This window comes from Podarcis tiliguerta (genome assembly GCF_965153285.1).
Source record: "Podarcis tiliguerta genome assembly, chromosome: 12".
NCBI lineage: Eukaryota > Metazoa > Chordata > Lepidosauria > Squamata > Lacertidae > Podarcis > Podarcis tiliguerta.
The window spans coordinates 45,792,715-45,812,886 of record NC_139545.1 but is presented as its reverse complement, the minus strand read 5'-3'; the positions used below and the strand labels follow the sequence as shown (position 1 = coordinate 45,812,886).

General features: G+C 43.3%; 1 protein-coding gene and 1 long non-coding RNA gene across 8 annotated transcripts in view; both read right to left on the bottom strand.

Moving 5' to 3' along the window:
• Positions 1 to 1,055: 1,055 nt before the first annotated feature.
• On the bottom strand, positions 1,056 to 10,220 carry LOC310661110. The gene is made up of 3 exons (XR_014503724.1): positions 9,672 to 10,220; positions 1,722 to 1,776; positions 1,056 to 1,086 (listed from the first exon to the last, which is right to left on the bottom strand). It is a non-coding gene; the product is annotated as an uncharacterized lncRNA (long non-coding RNA).
• Positions 10,221 to 10,825: 605 nt separating this feature from the next.
• DIP2C (disco interacting protein 2 homolog C) overlaps positions 10,826 to 20,172 on the bottom strand; it is a 293,236-nt gene continuing 283,889 nt past the window's right edge. For all 7 annotated transcript variants that reach the window (XM_083406060.1, XM_083406057.1, XM_083406061.1 and 4 more), the window contains 4 exons: positions 19,124 to 19,198; positions 17,172 to 17,346; positions 15,810 to 15,933; positions 10,826 to 14,687 (listed from right to left, as the gene is read on the bottom strand). In XM_083406060.1, coding sequence (XP_083262186.1) covers positions 14,435 to 14,687; positions 15,810 to 15,933; positions 17,172 to 17,346; positions 19,124 to 19,198 — 627 coding nt within the window. In that variant the 3' untranslated portion in view covers positions 10,826 to 14,434. The remainder of the gene's footprint in view (positions 14,688 to 15,809; positions 15,934 to 17,171; positions 17,347 to 19,123; positions 19,199 to 20,172) is intronic.

Genomic DNA, 20,172 nt, shown 5'->3' with positions numbered 1-20,172 from the left:
GGAATGACCGAAGTTAGTCATGATTTAAATGCGAGCTAATGTGCAAAGCAATCTGGACGGCGGGGGCGGGGGAGAGGAGAGAGAGATCTGCCATGGGGCTACTGTCATTTCCTGCACTTTATTGTCTCACACCAAGCAGAGACACAGAGCAGGGGTAAGCATGGCTTGCTTGCTCCTGCAGCCTCCAGCGTCTTTCATTGGATGGGGGGGAATGTATCCAGCCATAAACATTAGCATATGGATTTTTGCAATGCTAATCCCTGTCCACTTTTGCTCCTCTTTTTTTGACAGGGCATACGTAGTCACCCTACCACCCACAAAGGGCGCAGGTGGGGAGAAGGGGCTCTGTGGCATTTATTGTATAGTTTTAACTGTTGTCAACTGCTCTGATATCTGCTATGAATAGGGGGTTTATATATTTATTTTTCTGCACACATGGCAGCTAATTTGTGCATGCAGGCAGGCAAAGGTGCAGAACTTGTTTTACAAGTGGCATATAATATTTCGTTCTGCGTTTGTGAGGCATCTGTCTGTTAACATCAGGAGGGGCTTCTTATTGTGGGCAGGCCTGCTCCTGATGACCGCAGTGCACAGGCGGGTCAATACCTTTGCTGTGAAAAACTTATTTGTTTTGGCAAGACCTACCCAGACATGTTACATTACTTTGTTTTTAAATTAAGTCGATTTTATCTATATTTTGATAATTTTCTTGGGTTGCATTCAACTAAATTCTACTCAGAGCAGACTCACTGGAATTAATGGAGCGAAGTTACGTCATTGGCAGTAATTTCAGTGAGTCTGAGTAAAAAGTTGACTACAACCCAAGAAAATCATGTCTACTTGTTTTTATAGTTTGTTGGCTATAAAAAAAGTATTTATAAAAAAATGTTTTATACTATTTTCATGCAAACTGTTTAGAGGTTGTTATTATCATTCATATATAAAAGATACTTGATTCAGCAGTCAAGTATATGTGGAGATATATTGGGTCCATGTGTAAACATGCTCTTACAGGGTTGGAAGGAAAATATGAGTTTATTCTTTTAAATATATTTACACACTTGTTGGTCTAACGTGAGCCAGCTCCTGCAATTAAGCAGGAAATTGCATAAATTAAAGCAACAATAAATGTTTGGGCTAGAGCAATATGTCCCACAGATGTGGCCTAAAAATTCCCTAGACTGAAGGCGCCGTTTTGTCACATTGCCTGTATGCGGTTTCCAGGGCCGGTACAAGACATTTTGGCACCTGAGGCAAACCACAAAATGGTGCCACACTCCCTGGCAGAGAAGAAGGGGTGAGTGACGATCTACATCAGGAATAAAGGGGCAGGAATAAAGATCTGCATCGGCATCTGCTGCCCTTGTGGATCCTGTCACCCGAAGAGGTCATCTCACCTCATGTCTCATGGGTGGGCCGGCCCTGGCGGTTTCTGAACAAACACTCCGCCAGCAGAGAGCAAGACACCCTGATTCTCTACTGAATTAAGTAAGTTCAGCTCCATACACCGTAGTGCAGGAAAGGAATCCTGGTGCCATACAGAGTTGGACTCCAACCACCATCAGCCCTAGTCATCATGAGGAGAATTGTAGTCCATAACATACAGCAGGTACCACATTGGGGATGATGATTGAATTTTGATTTCTTAACTGCCCTTCACCATAAGATGCCAGGGCTGGTTTATAGCAATACGGTACCAAGAACAGTTGGAAACAACTTACGTGGATGACTTGGAAGGTTCACACATTCGCAAGGCGCACCGCTCGTGACATAAACCTATATTGAGGCATAGAGATAATTAATTTTTTTTAATGATAAAATGGGTCAGTCAACTAGATTGGTTAAAAAGACAATTGCGATTTGATTTTTGGAAAAACAAATTGTAGACAGTCCTAGCTTAATGGACTTCACACATCCAATAATATTCATATCTCTGTAAGTGCTTTAAAAAAATAACAACAGGGTCATCCTCAGGTTCCAGAAATGTTTCGATCGCAACAATAAGACCCATGCACTTGTTCTGGCACTTTAACACAACCCACAGGAGCCTTCGCCAATCTCGCTGAACTCTTTTTCAGAGCGTAACTGAAACATGCTCAACTTCCCAATGACTAGGGTGGGAAGAATTGGAAGAGATGCACCCAAGGAGCTTGAAAAATGGAAACTGGAATCATAAAACCCTTGTTCCTTCTCAGCCACAAGGTAACTGTGGGACAACCTCTTCATATATCACTTCTTGACTGCAAGGTTTTTTGTGTGAATGGACCATCTACGATGGAACTTTCTGTTCCATCTCACCCAACAAGGGTGAGGACCATCTTCCACAGCATCTGGGGGAGACAGTTTCCTACACACTTTGTAGTCTGTGTGAATAAATTGAACCTTGAAGGAGAGAGGACTGTAGGATAGCAACTGCTCTGAAATAATTGCTCCAAAGAACAGCCCTGTTATTTCCAGAGTAAATACAAGACTTCTGGCAGGGCGTATGGAAGAATTCTCACAAAAACAGCCAACAACAACACATAATAGGAGCGCAAGCGAAATTGGCAGTTCCAGTCATGGAGATAATCAGGCATGAAACAGAAGCATGATAACATTTACTGCATCTGTGTCTGCAAACACAAAGGTTATACCCTACCAATTCTTCTTTTAAAATTCAGCATAATCCGTAATCAGTTATTTTCAGGATCATTGACCTTCGCTTTCACATTATGTGGGGGCAGGGGAGCACTTTGTTCAGATGCCTAAAATTATTAGCATTAACGTTTGTCATCCAATAATAGATATTTATAGACTTGTTTTTGACAGTGCCCTACAGCCCCTCACTTCTGAAAACAGAAAGGCTCCCAAGGGAACACATACAAAAAATTCTAGCAGGCCATCAATCCCTACAGCCCAGCACATTCTACTTGGAGCCCATGGTTACATTTTCTAGTGCAAGGCTGCCATCTTTGGCTCCTGGCTTTCTCGCACGCCAACCTTTGAAAACTAGCTCTGCAAGCAAGCTAAATAAATTCTGTCCAGTAAATTATGTGAGGTTTAGTCAATGGATCTATTGATTTGCCTTGCGCTTGGGTAAAAACAGCAGTTCTGAAGCAAGAGGCACATTTTCTTTTTCAACATGATGTTATGCACATGCGTCTTAGCAGACAACATAACGTTTTCCATCTGCAGTTTTTATATGAATTAGAAACACCAGCAACACTGAATTAGAAATTGGGAGATTTGGGTTTAAATGCCCACTTGACCAGAAAGCTCACTGGAAGAGCTTACCCAGTCTCAGAAAATATAAACATAAAAAGGGGGAAGGGTTATGTTCCTGGAGGAAAGATGGGACATAAATGCCATAATTAAAAATCTAATTAAAATCATGGGATGGCAGAGTTGGAAGGAACCCTGAGAGTCATCTAGTCCAACCTCTTGCAATGCAGGAATCTCAACTAGATCATACATGACCATTTGCTTAAAAACCTCCATGGAAAGAGTCCATTCCCCCGCATTCCCCCGACGTGCTCATAGAAAGCCTAGAAAAACACACCAACCTTGGAGCTATTTAGAGCAGGCCAATGCATGCCTCTCCAAATGTTGCAGACCTTCAACTTCTATCATCCCTGGCCATCGGGCATGAAGATCAAGGTTGATGGGAGTCCCAACAAGACCTGCAGAGCTACAGGTTTGCCCACGCCTGTATTAGTGTCAAGGGGAGATTTAGGAGGAGGAGGAGGCTGAATGAGGAAAATGAAAATTGGAAAATCTAGCTCCCCCACCAGAATGGGAACAAGCCTGGAACCTCACGTGCAAAGAGGCCCACGCAAGTCAACAGAGCTTAGGAAGTGGTGATTACTCCACCAGGGAATCTCTGTCCCAACAATTATTCCAACTCTAGGATTGCTCAACCCCCCTTACTGTAGCAACAGACGACAATTTCATCCTGTCGCCCAGTCATTCTCCATTGTGTGGACTCCACACTTGCAGTTAGCTGTTGCTTAGTACGGCGATAGCTCCACATTTTCCAGGCATTAGCTTCATCCGCCTATCGTCACACGAATTTTCAATCAGAACTATCATGGAAATCAGTTTCTATCCCCCCCCTTTTAAACAGAAGCAAACTGCAAGGTTCCCCCCCCCTTAGTTCCACTCACTCATCCCTGCCAAGACCTGACTGATAGTGCTGCAAGATCAAGGCTTTGTAATCAGGACTTGCCGATCAGAAGGTCGGCGGTTCGAATCCCCGCGTGGGGTGAGCTCCCGTTCCTTGGTCCCTGCTCCTGCCAACCTAGCAGTTCGAAAGCACATTGAAGTGCAAGTAGATAAATAGATACCGCTCTGGCGAGAAGGTAAATGGCATTTCTGTGCGCTGTTCTGGTTCACCAGAAGCGGCTTAGTCATGCTAGCCACATGACCCGGAAGCTGTATGCCGGCTCCCTCGGCCAATAAAGCGAGATGAGCGCCGCAACCCCAGAGTTGGTCACGATTGGACCTAATGGTCAGGGGTCCCTTTACCTTTACTGAAATGAAGCTTTTCTGATAGGCTGTGGGGAAGAAATGTTCTGCTGCTCTTTCTTTGCGGTGAGTTGGGGTGAGAAATGCCCCATTAAGGGCCCTTAAAAAATGCCCAGGGGTCCCTAAACCTCCCCCCCCCATCAATGTAGCATACACGGCTAAAAAAAATTAGACTAATTCACAGAGCATCAGAGAAGCCGCTGCTGTCAGCTAAGCAAAACCTCCAAGGCAGTGTACCTCTAAATAACAGCTGCTGTGCAGATACAACTAGGAAACACTGGTGCCTATGGAAAAACAGATTGTTGGCCTATATAGACTTTCCTTCTGGTGCTGCAGGCCTTTTCGGATATACTTAACCCACAGGTGGCCCTGGAGGAGCGACAGACTTGACTGGGGAAGGGATTAGATCGGTTAAGGCAGCATTAAGAATAGGTGAATTTGTCAATTTTGGTTACTCTCTGTTTCTGATTTCCCCACTTTAAGTTCCACATTCCCACATTAGTTTGTGATTATTATTTTTTTAACAAGCAAGCCTCCATGAAAGTTCAGCAGCAGATTTCTCCTAATCAACACATTTTTGCAAAGCAATCTTTCCCCCTTTATACAGATGGTTACACATTTTTGTAAGTTGTTTTACCCATATATACATTTTATGCTCATTTTCCTCTCATATATGCATTTATGTGCACATTACTTGACTGGAAAAACTGCGTTGCAAGATTTGGATAATTTGTGTTTCAGTTTGCGTATTATTCTGGAGAGTGCAGGATAGGTAGGTTGTCCATAAATAAAAGCTGAATCAAATCTCTCCCCCAACCTTGTACAGCATCTAATGCCTACTGTCCTGTTCTCCCTTGCTAGACTTAGGCAGGGCAAGGTGGTATCATGGCTCAGTCAGTTATTACTGTCTTTTAAATAGGTTGTGCCCATGTGTCCTACTTTGCAGAGGACTCTAACTGCCCAGTGGAATCGCTATTTGGTCCAAGTCCAGTTTAAAGATAAAAAGAACAAGTAGCAAGGGAGATCAGGGCCCTTGAAAGTGCCCATTAAACCTTAGCCCATGGGTAGGCAAACCAAGGCCTGGGGGCCGGATCCAGCCCAATCGCCTTCTCAATCCGGCCCGTGGATGGTCCAGGAATTGGCATGTTTTTACATGAGTAGAATGTGCCCTTTTATTTAAAGTGCATTTCTGGGTTATTTGTAGTGCATAGGAATTTGTTCATTCCCCCCCCCCCCCAATATAGTCAAGCCCCCCCAAGATCCGAGGGACAGTGGACCGGCCCCCTGCTGAAAAAGTTTGCTGACCCCTGCCTTAGCCCCTGGACAGCACAGAGGTCTTCCACTTGGGGTGTAGCGTAGTGTATTTCTACTTAGCTTAGTAATAATTTCTAAAGTTGCATCTATACGCATATATTAGTGTTATGAAAACCGGTGTCCTTTTCGGCTATACTTTTCTCCCTACAGTGGCCGCTGTAATGAGAAAACCCCATATTGTAGTTTTTCAGGGTCTCTCTTGGGCCAAGAGCCCATCTATTCGTGGATGAGTCATGCAGTGGCAAAATAGACTGTACCACTTTGGGCTATACTAGGGTGGCCACGAAAGAGGAAATGCAACAGCAGCAGTAACAACAATATAGAGTGTGCCAATTTGCATAATATTTGCATGTGGCAATTTATATGGATACATGCAAAAGACTATTCTCATTTAAACAGAACCCATCTCACTCTAGTGAGGAAGAATATGAGCAGGCGGTTTTACTTTAAGCCAGTGAAAATGAGGAAACTAATGGGAATGAAGGGATGGAAGCTTCAGGGAGCTGGGCAGGGGCTGCAAAAAATAAGGCTGGGGGCCACAAGTTGCCCACAAGTCCCCTTGATATTTGTTCGCTCTCTCTCTCTGGGATTTTGAACTTCCAGAGATTGTCATGTCTCAGCCTGTCTGGATAAAAGCCTCAGTGAATGAGAAGGAGCGAATTGGACCAAAACCTCCAGCACGTACAACATGTGTGCCCTGCTGAGCTACAGGCACCAAGATGGGCAAGGCTCGCTTCCATAATCTGTGTCTTCTTGTCTGGCTTTGGTGCCTGAGGGCACAACAGACCCCCTTTTCCCTTCGCAACCTTTGATGGCCAAGCGAGAGAAGAGCAAGAAAGGGCCCCTTTGAACGGGAGTCACAAGGCGAGTCGAAATCCCCCGTGCTCATTTCAAAAGGAGGCTTCGTTGTCAAACTACATAAAGAGCTCGCTGTAAAGGGCTTTGCTCAGTAGGTCTCCTCTTAAATCATCAGGACAAACAATAATTGTTTAGGGAGCCCAAGGTGACCGCACAGGGCAGCAGCTACAGCCTGGGAGGGAGAAATGCCATAACTCTTTTGGAGAACCACATTCATCTTTCAACCATTAGCTTTCTTCTTTTTTTTCCTAGGAGCATTTTGGAATAAAGCTCTTTCAAATTTAAGAAAACAGATTTATGAGCTTATGTTATATCATCTTACTGATTCTTCAGTGGCTGTCTATACTTCTTCCTAAACACGCCCCCTGGATAAAATATGTTTAGAAGCATGTACAATGAGATAAAGTATGTATTTCAGTATCTGTTTTTCAATTCAGTACATATTTAACTAATTTTTGTACTGAAGTTTTTTAAAAAAATGCAGATTAGCGCAGAAGTGGATTATGAGATTATGAAGAAACACATGGAGACTTGACACCAGCTGATCTATCCAACCCTTGCCCTGTACTAGCATCTTCTAGCATTTCACTTTAATTATTTGCGATTCATGGCGTTTTAAAGGTTTTTCCTTTTTCCTATATTGCAGCTTACACGCTTGCTTTGCCATTACTAGTCTCACAAAATGTTCCTTAGCACTTTATTAGCACGTTGAACCCCCAACTTCTTGGTTCAGACATTCACAACACCACATTTTAAGAAGCCGGCCACCCAGTGTCTGCAAGATCACAACTAATATAACCACGTGCAAAAAAAATTCCTTGCATTTGTCAGCATATCTAAAAAGCTTCTCCCATGACTGGGGTGGGGGTGGGGATGTCCCTCTTTCCTGTATTTCTTTATTGCAGTTCATAGCAGCCTTAAGTTCATCGTGCTGCACCTTATTCACAAAATTGTATCTGGTCACCAATCTTACAGGTGCGGACGAAGGATGCAGTGGATGCTTGCGTCCACTGGAGGGCAATCTCGTGTTTGCTAAGCTGACCATCACGTGGTCCTTGGCTTAAATGAAACTATTCTCTCTGTTCAGGGCCAATTCTGATTTGTGTGTCCCTCTGGAAGCTGTCAAAAACAAGGCTTGAGATAGGAGCATCATATGCAGGCAGCAAGAGCTGTTGTGTGGTCCGTACCAACTTGGTGGAGAGACTCCACACCAGAGTTGCGTATCGCTTGGGTCTGTGGTAAGCTGCATAGAGGTGCCCTTGCAATAAGGGGGAAATGGAGGTTGTACGATATACAAATCCCAGATACATATGTCATGTCCTTTGGAACATACAATGCCTCCGCTCATATTTAAAGCACAATATAGCTCGGTCCAGCTAGGAAAACATACACCCATAGCCAGGGCCAGCCCAAGACATTTTGGCACCACAAAATGAACTACAAAATTGCTCCCCACCTGGGAAGATGGAAGAAACGAGGAGATGGGGAATCAAATCAACCTTTACCTGATGGGTGAAATGGGAATCAAAGGCTTTGGCAGGCGGAAGGGAAGGGGCCTATTCTGAATCACACTGGTCAGGTGCAGACCCCAGGAGACCCATAAGGGCAGCCCCACAATTTACCCACTAGGGTGGGAGCAGACTAGCTGCCCTTCCTATTTGCTGACAGGCCACTGTAGGGACAGCCTGGTGGGCTGCCGAGGAGGAGGCAGATCCTGCCCCGTTGGATGCCGCCACCCGAGGCCTCATGGGTGGGCCGGCCCTACCCTTAGCAGAGCTAGTCCAGACACCTGTTGCTTCCAGCTAAGCCCTGAGAGCACCTCCCCCGCTTCAAGTACTCTTATTTCTGGGAGAAATATAATGTTCTTCCCCATTTACCCGCTGCAGACATTCCATTCCATTGCAAATGCAAATAAATAAATAAACGGAAGATCCCTTTTAATTTAACATCTGCCCTGGCTTTTACTTACCAGTGGTTTGAATTGGATGTGCATCTAAACGACATCACAGTCAATCACACTGCTTTGGATTGGATGCACTTAATGTGTGCATCCCTACCTATATTCTTGTACAACTATTAAATAACGCTAACTAAATTATGCTTAATTAAAGCTGGGCCAGGGCCATGAGGAAAGGGGGAATCAAATCAACTTTTACAGCCTCGGTCCTGTATACCTGAAGGAGCATCTCCACCCCCATCGTTCAGCCCGGACACTGAGATCCAGCACCGAGGGCCTTCTGGCGGTTCCCTCATTGCAAGAAGGGAGGTTACAGGGAACCAGACACAGGGCCTTCTTGGTAGTGGCGCCCACCCTGTGGAATACCCTCCCTTCAGATGTGAAGGAAATAAGCAGCTATCCTATTTTTAAAAGACATCTGAAGGCAGCCCTGTTTAGGGAGGTTTTTAATATTTAATGCTGTACTGTTTTTAATACTTGATTGGGAGCCACCCAGAGTGGCTGGGGAAACTCAGCCAGATGGGCAGGGTATAAATAATAAATTATTATTATTATAATTATTGTGATATAATGAAATTCAGATTGTTGCCTATGTAGGGTGGTGAGATAAAAAAAGAGGTAAGTAGGGGGTCCTGCACCTTTAATATTTGTGAAGAAGCTAAGCTGCATCTGTATGTCAAGCTACACCCAATGAAATTCCCTCTTGTTCTCAACTATTAAAGGTACAGGAGCCCCATAAGCTTTTTCCAACTGGTCACCCCTGTAGCCCTCATCAGACATTTGTTCCTGTAGAACAGGTGAGGATCTGCTTGGGTGAGCTGTAGTATGAAAGTTATGCAAACTTTTTAATTCAGAAGAATTTAACATTTCCTTGGGGCCATTTATCGTGCTGCCATTTTTTCTTCTTGGATATTTCTGTCGCTGTCGTTTCTGCAGCAGTTATTGATCCTCTCAATTTGTACCCCACACGTTTCTTCCAAAAATTTGAGATTATAAATGAAGATGTATGTGTGTTATATTAAAAAATGTATAGTCTTACCTCAAAATCCATATGCTTTGGAATTTCTGAAGTCCAATCAGTTTCTTTTTGAGCAGTCTTTCATAAGCTGTCGACAGCCAAAATATTACCACTGTATGTTCTCTAGCGAATGCTGCCTGACACAATTGCAAGTTATCAAATAAATAGTATCAGAATTTTTAAAATTCCATTACATATCAGTCAACTAACACATATTAAATATTACTGCATTCCAGCCAAAATATGATAGAACAATCATTTTCAAGTTATCCTCAGCATCACTACGAGCACTCATCACTATTGATTTTTATTTGCAATGGATAACCCCACTGAGGAATGTTGCTTCTTCAGCAAAGATCCCTTTCTCTTTAGAACTGATAGGCACATTTGGAATTTTGAGGAAGTTCTGTGGGCGCCATCACAAAATGGCTGCCGTGAGGGGGAGACACCCATTCACAAAATGGCTGCCTTTGTGGCTGCGGCCAGTCACAAAACACCCACTGCGCAGGAGGAAAATTGGTCAGTCTGAGGCACAAATAACTAGGCCCAATAAACCAAGCACAAGTCAGAGATGAGGTCTGAGAGTTTTCTACACTCAACGGAACACCAATTTCACATAAGTCAAAAACATAAGTTTCACAGAAGGCAGTTTTCTCTCTCTCTGAGTGCTAGCCAACTCGCCCCCCAATTTTCCTTGCTTCTCCTCTCCAGTTGAAACAATTGGTATGGGGAGCTGGGGGGGGGGCACATGCTGGCCCCCATTCCCAACATCCCATGTCCATTTAACCCCTGTGTTGGATAAGAACATGTCTGAAACCAGATTCTAAGTGTTTACACGTGTTCTACGCATTAACACAGTCCTGGATCGAGAAGAGGCTTTGTGTTATACCTCCTTGTTTACTGCAAGAAGGTCAGAATTGGAGATGCCAAAGAAAGGGACAAATTGCTTCAACACAGTTATAAGAGCGCCTGAATACGGCTTAAGTTAGCTCCAGATCCATGTTGAGTATTTTCTATTCTGTGACATATGCAATGATCCCAAGTCAACAAAAAATTAAAAAAACACACAATTTCCTTTCACCAGAGTGTTAGGTGGGGCCCAAAGCTCTGGAAAATCTCCTTTAAAAACCTTAGCTAATTTCTTTTTCTTTTTTTTTATATAAAAAAACCTGATATTTTCAGAGCAACAAAAATAAAAGCTTTTATTTGTTCATTTGAATATAAAACAGGCGTTATCACAGATGTACAAAGCGTACTGGTGGTTTAACATACAAGAAGGTTGCTGTTTTGTTTGCACATAAAAATTTTCGTTTGAAACTGTGATTGGCTGAGTTACATGAATTTCTCTAACCAGTCACCACACTCTATGAAATAACGCTGCTAACATTCAACTGATAAAAGGGACAGTCTTCCCTTGGGTAAAGTGTCAAGCAGGATTAAATATATATAATAAACAAGCACCATGAGGAATCTGCTCCTGTTTGATTAGTTTTCGTGTTTAAATGTTCATTGTGGACCCTCTTTCTTTCTTTCTTTTTTATTTTAGTGTGCATGTGCATCAGGTTGATTACATGGTTTTTGTCTGACTTCAAAAGCACAAGGTCACAAGACAAACATTTTATACATTCTCATGAATGGTTTATCTACAGTACAGTTTCTAATACAGAACAATCCTTCTTTATTGCTGAATCTGATGGTACGTGTGTTTCTTTCCCCTTATCCTGCACGACAAAACTAGGAATTCAGTTCATCGTCATTTACTGTCCTAAGTTTGAGAATTTAAACAACCACAGATGGCAGGTTGCAGAAGAGATCGGTTATTAACTGTGTCGTACGACTGCATTGCAGTCCTTTGTCCCCTTCCCCAGGAGTGGAAAGTTGACTTGGTGAAGGTTAAAAGTGATGCTTTAATAAAATGACAGCTAAATTTGTGTTTTGCAGCACTGAGATCAGCAATAGCAAGGACATCATCACAAGTTAGTTCATACACTGTAATTATGCTCATAATCAGTCAACGGCTTGTCTGAACCTTACAGCAACTTGACATTTCAAACAGAAAAAAATATATATTATTTTAGGGGACAGAAAAACCCCACACTTTGACAGAATGCTTCAGGGTTGGTCTTCGGAGCATGGGTAGAAATATTCACAGGGCAAAGAAAATCTGAAAAAAGGGGGCAACTGAAAATTAACATACACCAAAAAAAAAAAAAAAAAAGAGTTTTGCCATGGTGAGATGCTCTGTATTCTGCATGCAGACTAAAAACCATCCCTCATCTTTAAGGACCCTCCCACCCCTGCAAAATTAAAAATGGGGGAAAAATGAATTTGGGGTCTTCAGAACCAAATGAAATCTGCAAAGGTAGACAAAAAAAATAAAAATCCCTTGTACATGTTATATAAAGGTCTTGTAGCTTCAGTCCTGCTTCTGTCTTAGTCATGCATATTCTGTCAGCAAGTTAACATTATTTCAAACCATTTAAAAAGCATTCTTGGACTGCTGCTGTTTAATGTTCACCCTCATAAATCAGACACAGGTCAGCCAGGTTACACTGGAAGAAACCAAAATATGCACTTCAAAACAAACAAACAAACACATGGGGGGAGGAAAACAATTAAATAATTAAGAGACCGACAATTCCATTTATCCGAAGACAGTGAAATTAGAAAGAAAATAAAAGGCAGCTGTGATCCATGCGTTCCTGTTCTTCCCCAATTGGCAGATTCCCTTTGGAACTGAGAGATGGGATTACTTGCAACACCAGTTATCAGTTCCTCTGTTTGGCATAAGGACATGTTAGCAGGCTGTGCCAAATAGTTTAGAGCGGCTTTTAAGCTACTCTCCAATAATAAACGCGTTATTAAGAGAAAGACTATAGAAAAACAACAGCTTTCTACAAAGTGTGAAGTGGATGGATCGCCACCGTCCCCATGCCCAACCTAGACAGAGGGCAGCAGGAAGGCAAACAGATGAACAAAAGCATAATTCTTGTGCAAAACGACCACCAAAAACAAAACAAAAACAAGAAAATCGTCCTTACCAAAAAAAATTAACAAAACCCCCACAAACTTAAAAAAAAGGACAATGACCAATATTGTGCAACAATGTTATGCAGCTAAGAAAAACAGTGATATTCTTCAAACCTGCCTTTTCTAACGTCTAAGAAGTGTATGGGCATACGTGCCTGCACAAATATTTGTCACCTCCGCGGCAAATAACAGAATCCTTCGTAGTGCACTGTTGAAGAGTCTTTGGCCGCCAGCAAATCCTACCGCGTTGCATGCACAGAGAGCAGGAGGCGGAATGGCTCTCGCGGGAACCCATTCTTGGTCTCCGCCACCGTGCCGGCTGGACTCTTCCAAGGCTTCCTAGGCTGAAGCCGAGGCTCTTCCCAACTTCCTGCCTCTCTAGCACTGCTGCTGCTCCTCCTCTTCTCCAGGCTCCTAGAGCACACAGGGGGCTGGAGAAGAGCCACGGACTACGGAAGGGTGAGCAGCAGAGTGCTGGAGGCCAATTAGGGGCCAAGGGCAGCAGAGGTGCAATTCAGCGGCCTTGCGGAGAAGCAGGCTTGGAAGAGAGGGCAAGATGCAGAAATTTATTCCAGCACGGCTACGGGAACCACTCTATGCCCTGCCCTCTGTGCAGGCGCGGCAGAGGATTGCGACCTTCAACGTTTAACTCGCTGCCTTTAAAGGTAGCAAAATGGTTTCGCTTGCTGGTATCTGGGAGATTCTTTTAGACAGGGATACTTAGCAATCCAGGACCGGTTTTTCCTCAAAGTTTGTGAATAATGTTAGATTATCTACAGTGGGAAAAGAGACACCATGCAAGTGATGAGTACTGCATCCTTTTAAAACTTTAAAATCTTTTTTTTTTGTCATTAGTGAATTTATATTTCATATATATATATTTGATGTGATACTATCCACTCAAGATAATACAACCCCTTTGTTTTTTATATTAGCAAACATTACAAGAGCTTAATATTCTTGAATGTTTCTCTTTTATACTTCTAAAGAGATCAAAATAAATTAAAGGTTTTGTACATAATTACAGAAGTAGTTAACTTATTTTATCTTTTTAGTTTAGTACAAAGATATCTGCAAGCTCATTGCCGAAATACACCTTATTTATAAATTTCTGTTCATTCTAACACTAATAATCAAAGGCTCTTTTCGCCTTTGCCTTTTTCAGCATTTCCAGAAGAGAAAGCTGTTAAAACTCTTAATTTGAGAAGGTGCTGTTTTGGGTATTTTCCTCGTACCACAATGTAGTTTCCTAAGACAATGGGATAGAAAATGGCTTAAAATTAGTAATGGATTCATATTGGAAAAGATTTTTATGGACATTTAAAAACAAGCAAACCAAAACAATTCAGTCATAATATGAGCTGTTTAAAAATATCCACTTGAAGGGCAGATTTAAAAAAAGAGAGAAAAATTAGCTACTTCAGTATAACATAAAATACAAAGCCATATTACTCAGAAAGCAGTATCATCCCAATAAGCAAAAAATAATCTTTTTTAAAAAGTCTAATAATGGGCTTTCCAACAAACTGAAGGCAGTACCCCAAAGTCCTTCTGTGCTAAAATGTAGTGGTAAAAGAAACACGTTTCACATTTTATGTCCTGCCAATAACGAGCGCGTCAAAAAGTCCTAATAGAAACAGTTCCGTTCTGAAGAGTGGCGTCGTTTACTTGTCAGCACATCGTTTAGTGGACGTCCAAAAAAATTTGTTTATACATCTAGAGTACAGTCCATGGAAGCCTTAATAGATACCAGACTACATGTTGTAGGCCACATAGATGGGATCTAGTTGGTCCGCCAAAAATCCGTCTCGTAGGTGCATACGCTGTTTCTCTCCACGGGAGTTGATAGGAATTACACCAACGTCCACCACAACCACCACCCCTACAATCAGGTAATGCTCCTCCAGGACCACATTGGTGACCAAAGGAACCAGGTCTAAGGCTTCTTGCTCGGATCCATCCAGCTCAACAACAACGACCAACAAGTTTGTCCAGGTAAACACCGCACTGAAATGCAAGTAGGAAAATCACATCACCTTATATCATTCAGTGGTTCCACTGTCAATGCACAACAATTCCTTTAATCCTTGAACTGCCGATGTGGTTGGGTGCAAGGGTGCCCTTGGGGGGCTTTTGAGGGCAAAGCACTTGAGCCCCCTTTTATCATGAGGTGGTGGGGGTGGTTATTTCCCCCCCTACGCTTGAAAAATACAGACCAGGAGGAGGAGGTTGGGGGAGCAATGTCCCTTACCTTTGGCCTCTTTCAGCAATTTGTGCTTTCCAAGGCTCAGATTGGTAACTCAACTATTTAAACAGTAGAGCACGAGGGCAGGATCAGGGCCTTAAATTGGGCGCAGCCAACATGGTGCTCTCCAAACATTATTAGACTCTAACTCCCACCCGCCCCAGATAGCATGGCCAATGGTGAAGGATGATGGGACTTGCAGTCCAACAACATCTGGAAGGCAGCCCATTGGCTACCCCTTAGATGAACTTTTGTGGCGGGCAAATGGTCCTGTGGAAGGGAGCTAGCAAACAAGTTATTCGCTGTGCCTTGGACATTAAAGCTGAAATGTATACAAAATAAGCAGAGTGGCCATTCAGAAAGCAGAGCTGGTGATAAAACAGGCAACACCAGGCAGCATGGACGTACTACCACCAACACTGAAACAGTCATTTTGTGTTTATTTTATGTACATTTGATGCAATTATTCTCACAGTCAGAATTTCTGGCATTTCATTTACCTCTGACCCCACTGCTTACGTTTGTTTCTCTACAACTATGTGTGCTTGACATCTGAGGAAAACACTTCATGTATGTGATGATGTGGACTCCAGCCCACAAAAGCTGAGGCCATAATAAGCCTGATTAATTGCCCAAAACCCGCTTTGGGTTTTTTTGCAATAGCAAAGCCAGAATGTATTATGTTTGCCATTTGGTTCCCGATCTTAAGAGCCACTGTATACGTATTTTAAGCTTTTCCTCTTACTTACAAAGCACAGCCCCCAAACTATATCAAGATTCTTCTCACAAGTCCTAAACATGCAGATCAGGGATTTCCCTCTTCTTCCTGCTACCAAACATGCCAGGTCCGGCTCTACCATTGGACAAAACGACAACGTACTTACCATTCTGTAATGCTCTTGTGTGCTCTAATTACAGACGTCTCGATATCTATGGGGTGATACCTCATTCCTCGCAGTTCCATGGCTTCATCTAGTGCACCTACCACATAAAGTGCATCATGTCGCTCTGGTTCAAGAGAGAAAGAGGGGAGAAATCATTTATATTAAGCGTTAAATCACCTGTGCGAGGCAAAGACAGCCGCATCAACACCACCTGGAAGATTTAGCTTTGTTTTTAAAGTCCATTGGTTTAATGGAGTTTCTTTCAGCCCAAGGGCCTCATTCCCAATTGGGCAACTTTCCAGGGGCTGGATGACAGCGGTAGGTGTGGACCGAGGAAAACATGGGTGAAGCAACATATACAACTCTCTCCCTAGTACAGTAGGCTGCAGTCAAGAGATATCCACACACACAACATGCTTCATCCCTCACCCAGGCAAGCAGCAGGCATTACTCAAGAAGACACTGCAGCTAGGAAGGATCACAGAAGGTGGGTGCAGAACAAGGCCAGGAAGAGTTGAAGGTGGGGAGAGAGGAAAGGATGGCTTGGGGAAAGTCCCCAAGCCTGAGGTTCCACCTCCCTGGGTTTAATACATTTCCATTTGGCTTCAAGACAGCTAAGCAGAAAAACAAAGCATTGCTTTCTATCAGATTAATGCATGCAGCTGCTACAGCTCAGTGGCAGAGCACAGACTTTCATAGGAAGCCATTCATAAATACAACAACAACAATACTGTTAATAATCATAATCATAATAAATTGCATGTGGTTCCATCTGCAGCATTTCCAGAAAGGACTGGGAATGGCTTCTACCTGAAGTCCTGGAGAGCCACTGCCAACCAGTGTAGGCCAATGGCACAAAGGCAGCTTCCTACGCAAACCTTCCCATTGTAGGGAAGGTTAGAAAAGGGTGTGTGGAATAAGGGGACTTCCTTTTTGAAATGTTCTATGTTCTTAGCCTTCTCTATGCAGATCAGGGCAAATATCCCCCAAAGATGCAAAGGAGATGGTTGCAAAATCTCTCCTGTCAGATTACAGGAACAGTGCTCATGTTCCCAGCTCCTGCAGTGGAGTAGCCATGGCGGGAAATGCAAATTCAGCAAGGAAATGCTCTGTAAGTCAGGAGTCTCCTGGCACCTTGCCTTTCCCCCAACCCCTTCCCCACTGAAATTAAGGCTTGAAAGAACCACTGTACTGTAGACAACAGGACAGACTGCAATGCGAGCTTGGTTGCAGTGTGAGAGAGGCGCCCCCAATAGTTCCTCCCCTTTACAAATATGCTCATGGGCCCAAATAGGTTGACAGCTCCTGATCTGAAAGCACTCGATACCATACCGATTTATAAAAGGCTGTGCGAGAACTTACCCCCATTTGCATCTGTGAGCTCTGTTCTTCTCAGAAATCCCAAGTAGCCAGTCCGCGCCCAGATAGTTTGAGTGTCTCCAAAACTAAGTCTTGAGTTAAAGTGATCGGACTGCAAGGATTCATCACCATAGATAGTGAAGTAGCCACTGGCATTGTGAGCACTATGAACCCATATCTAGGTGGAGAGGAAAAAGTTATGTCTTCACTGGTGTGCTCCCAAGCATACTCTGCCACAGACATTTTTATATTAAGCACAATAGGAGCCCTTCAACTCAGCCATCAGCTTGCTGAGGAAAATCCAGTCCTTTGCACCAGCTTACCCACTGAAAGCCAGCCCCAGGAGGAGTACTGCCAAGGCAAGCACCACTAACATGCAGTGGTTGAGATCAAGTCTCTGTGGCATTCCTATAACCAGTTATTAGCTTTCTGGGGTTGGGATCACATCGGAAAAAATATCAGTTAATTGCCTTTATTATAATTTTCAAACTTTTCCACATAGCAGAAAGTCAGTCAAACAACCAACTCTGTATGTTGCACAAAATAATACAACGTATATACGAAATATGTGCACTATTGCCCTTGCTGCCCCGCACATTCCTAACTCTTGGATCTGGTATAAACCTTTCGCTTGTACTCATGGTTAAAGGTATAAGCCTTCTTTTTTGTACTCATGCCACCTAGTTATCTAAACCAGCCAACAGCAAAGATACACAGATTGCTGAAGAGCAAGTGGCCTCCATAATGCATTTGCACAGAGGATCTAAATGGCATAAATCCTTGAACAAGAAGCATTCTCAAGAGCACTACATATGCCATTGGTTCAACCACGAAAACACAACTTAGGCAGAATCTATTAACTTGTGGCACTCCCCTGAAACACCCATTCACTATTGGTGACGGAAGCCAGAGTAAAAGCTGTTTGAAAGATCAGGAATATGTAAGAGCTCCATCCCAAGGGCAGCTGAGATCACACAGGTGCTCCTTTCGCTAGTCCCAGAGGCCCTGATGGAGTTGCGGTGACGGTGTGGGGAGTATTAATGAGATCTGGGGACAGCACAGGAATCCACAACACCAATGTTTAGTGGCAGAGATAATGGCTTGGATCCAAAGCGCCGTGCGGAGGAGAAAATCCAATATTTTTCCAGGAACTCTTGAGCAAGTGCTGATGGAAGACATCTCACAATGAAATACCTCAATGCATCAGAATCATAGAATTGTAGAGTTGGAAGAGGCCACAAGGTTCCTCAAGTCCAACCCCCTGCAAACAAGGAATCTTTCACCCAACATGGGGCTCAAACCCACAACCCTGAGACTAAGAGTCTCATGCTCTACCAACTGAGCCACTGGGGTCGCACTATAGTCTGAGAAACATGGGGAGCTGTAGCTGTATTCAGACTACGTCAGCTGAACTTTCATTAAATCCCACTGATGGTTTCCATTAGTGGGACTTAAGGCGTGTTCAGGTAACTTAGTCTGCCATAAAAGGTCTCACGCAACACTCTTACGTTAGGTTGGAATGCTCCTTCCATGAGGTTTTCCACTAAAAAAAGGATCCTAGCCAATTATATCTCAATGCAACCTTTAGTTTAAAGATATGAATGAAAATTTTGCTTTGCATTACTGAGACAAAGTGTGCAAAGACTAGCTCTGCAAGGTAAAAGTTTGGCCAGGCTTGTTACAAACTTCTGAGATATGAGTATCTTGAGGAAGAAAATATGAATGAAGAAACTAGCAGACTTTTTTATTAAGAAAAAAGAACCTAGAAATGGTACTCTCAGTTCTCAGCTGTGACAAAGCACAAAGTAGTTTAAACTTCCTGGAGCTGTGTGATGCATACCTGCCAGAGCGGGCCATTTGTCACATACTTATTAAAGGCGGCTGTTAGGGAAGGAAGGTAGCTTTTAATCAACTCATGCAGTTCAGTACCAACTGAGGCACAGCTTGTGACTCACCTCTCCAAGATGAGAATCTCCCAGGGGTCCCTTTGTTTCTGGATTAGCAATAATGATGCGAACTCCAGGGAGAATCTATTGAAAGACAAAATGAGTCATATCTGGTCGTGAGCCAGATGATGTACATATTGTTTTATGAACTTTTCTTCTTGTCTCCCGAAGGCTTTCGAGAAACTCCTAAAGAAGGCTTTGAATTCTGTGTTTTGCATGTTCAAGTGAGTGAGTGACATGCGGGGGGGGGGGGGGCGGGGGGAGGGAGAGAACTAATCTTGTGGATGTATGATTACGAAACGTATTTTCATCATGTGGCACAAGCGATCCATCTTCCCTTTTTCTTTACACCCAAGACAATAATCGACAACAACAGTAGTGATGGGGACGCTCAGTGGTCCAGAGCACGCTTTGCAAGCCATGGCTTCCAGGTTCAATCCTTGTTAACTCCAAGAAGAGCTGGGGAAAACCCTGCAGGTTTTGGAGACCCACTTCAAATTGGTGCAGCCTATGGTGAGCTAAATGAACCAATGATCTGACCTTGTATCAGAAGGCAGTAAGCTTCCTGCGCTCCTATGGCGAACCCCTGTTTGCTTACAGGCAAAGCTGCAAACATGTGTTATGGCCCCCAAGATCCTGCTTGCAGGATCAACAATGAAAACCCAGAGAAACATTTCACACTGATGGACAGAGCATACAGCTTGCTTACAGTCACTCGTGAACGACAAACACCTGGAATCCAGCTGCTGTTCACAAAGTCAACTGCAAGTAGTGATTTGCACAATCCACAAATGCTTTTTGTAGATGCGCAGCCACTGGAAAGACCAACCAAACTTAGTCCCATGTTTGCAAAGCATTATGCCACTCCAAATTTGGCGCCAATCAAGTGTTCCTAGCTTACGCTTTTCCAACGAATGTTCAGACTAAAATCCTTGTTCCTACGGGTCGCTAGGCTGATGTGGTCAATTATTTGGCAAAGGCAGATAGAGTTCTACAGGAGTGTTGAAAAATAGTATGTATTTAATTCTTTTAAAAACTTTATATCCCGCCCTTAGGCT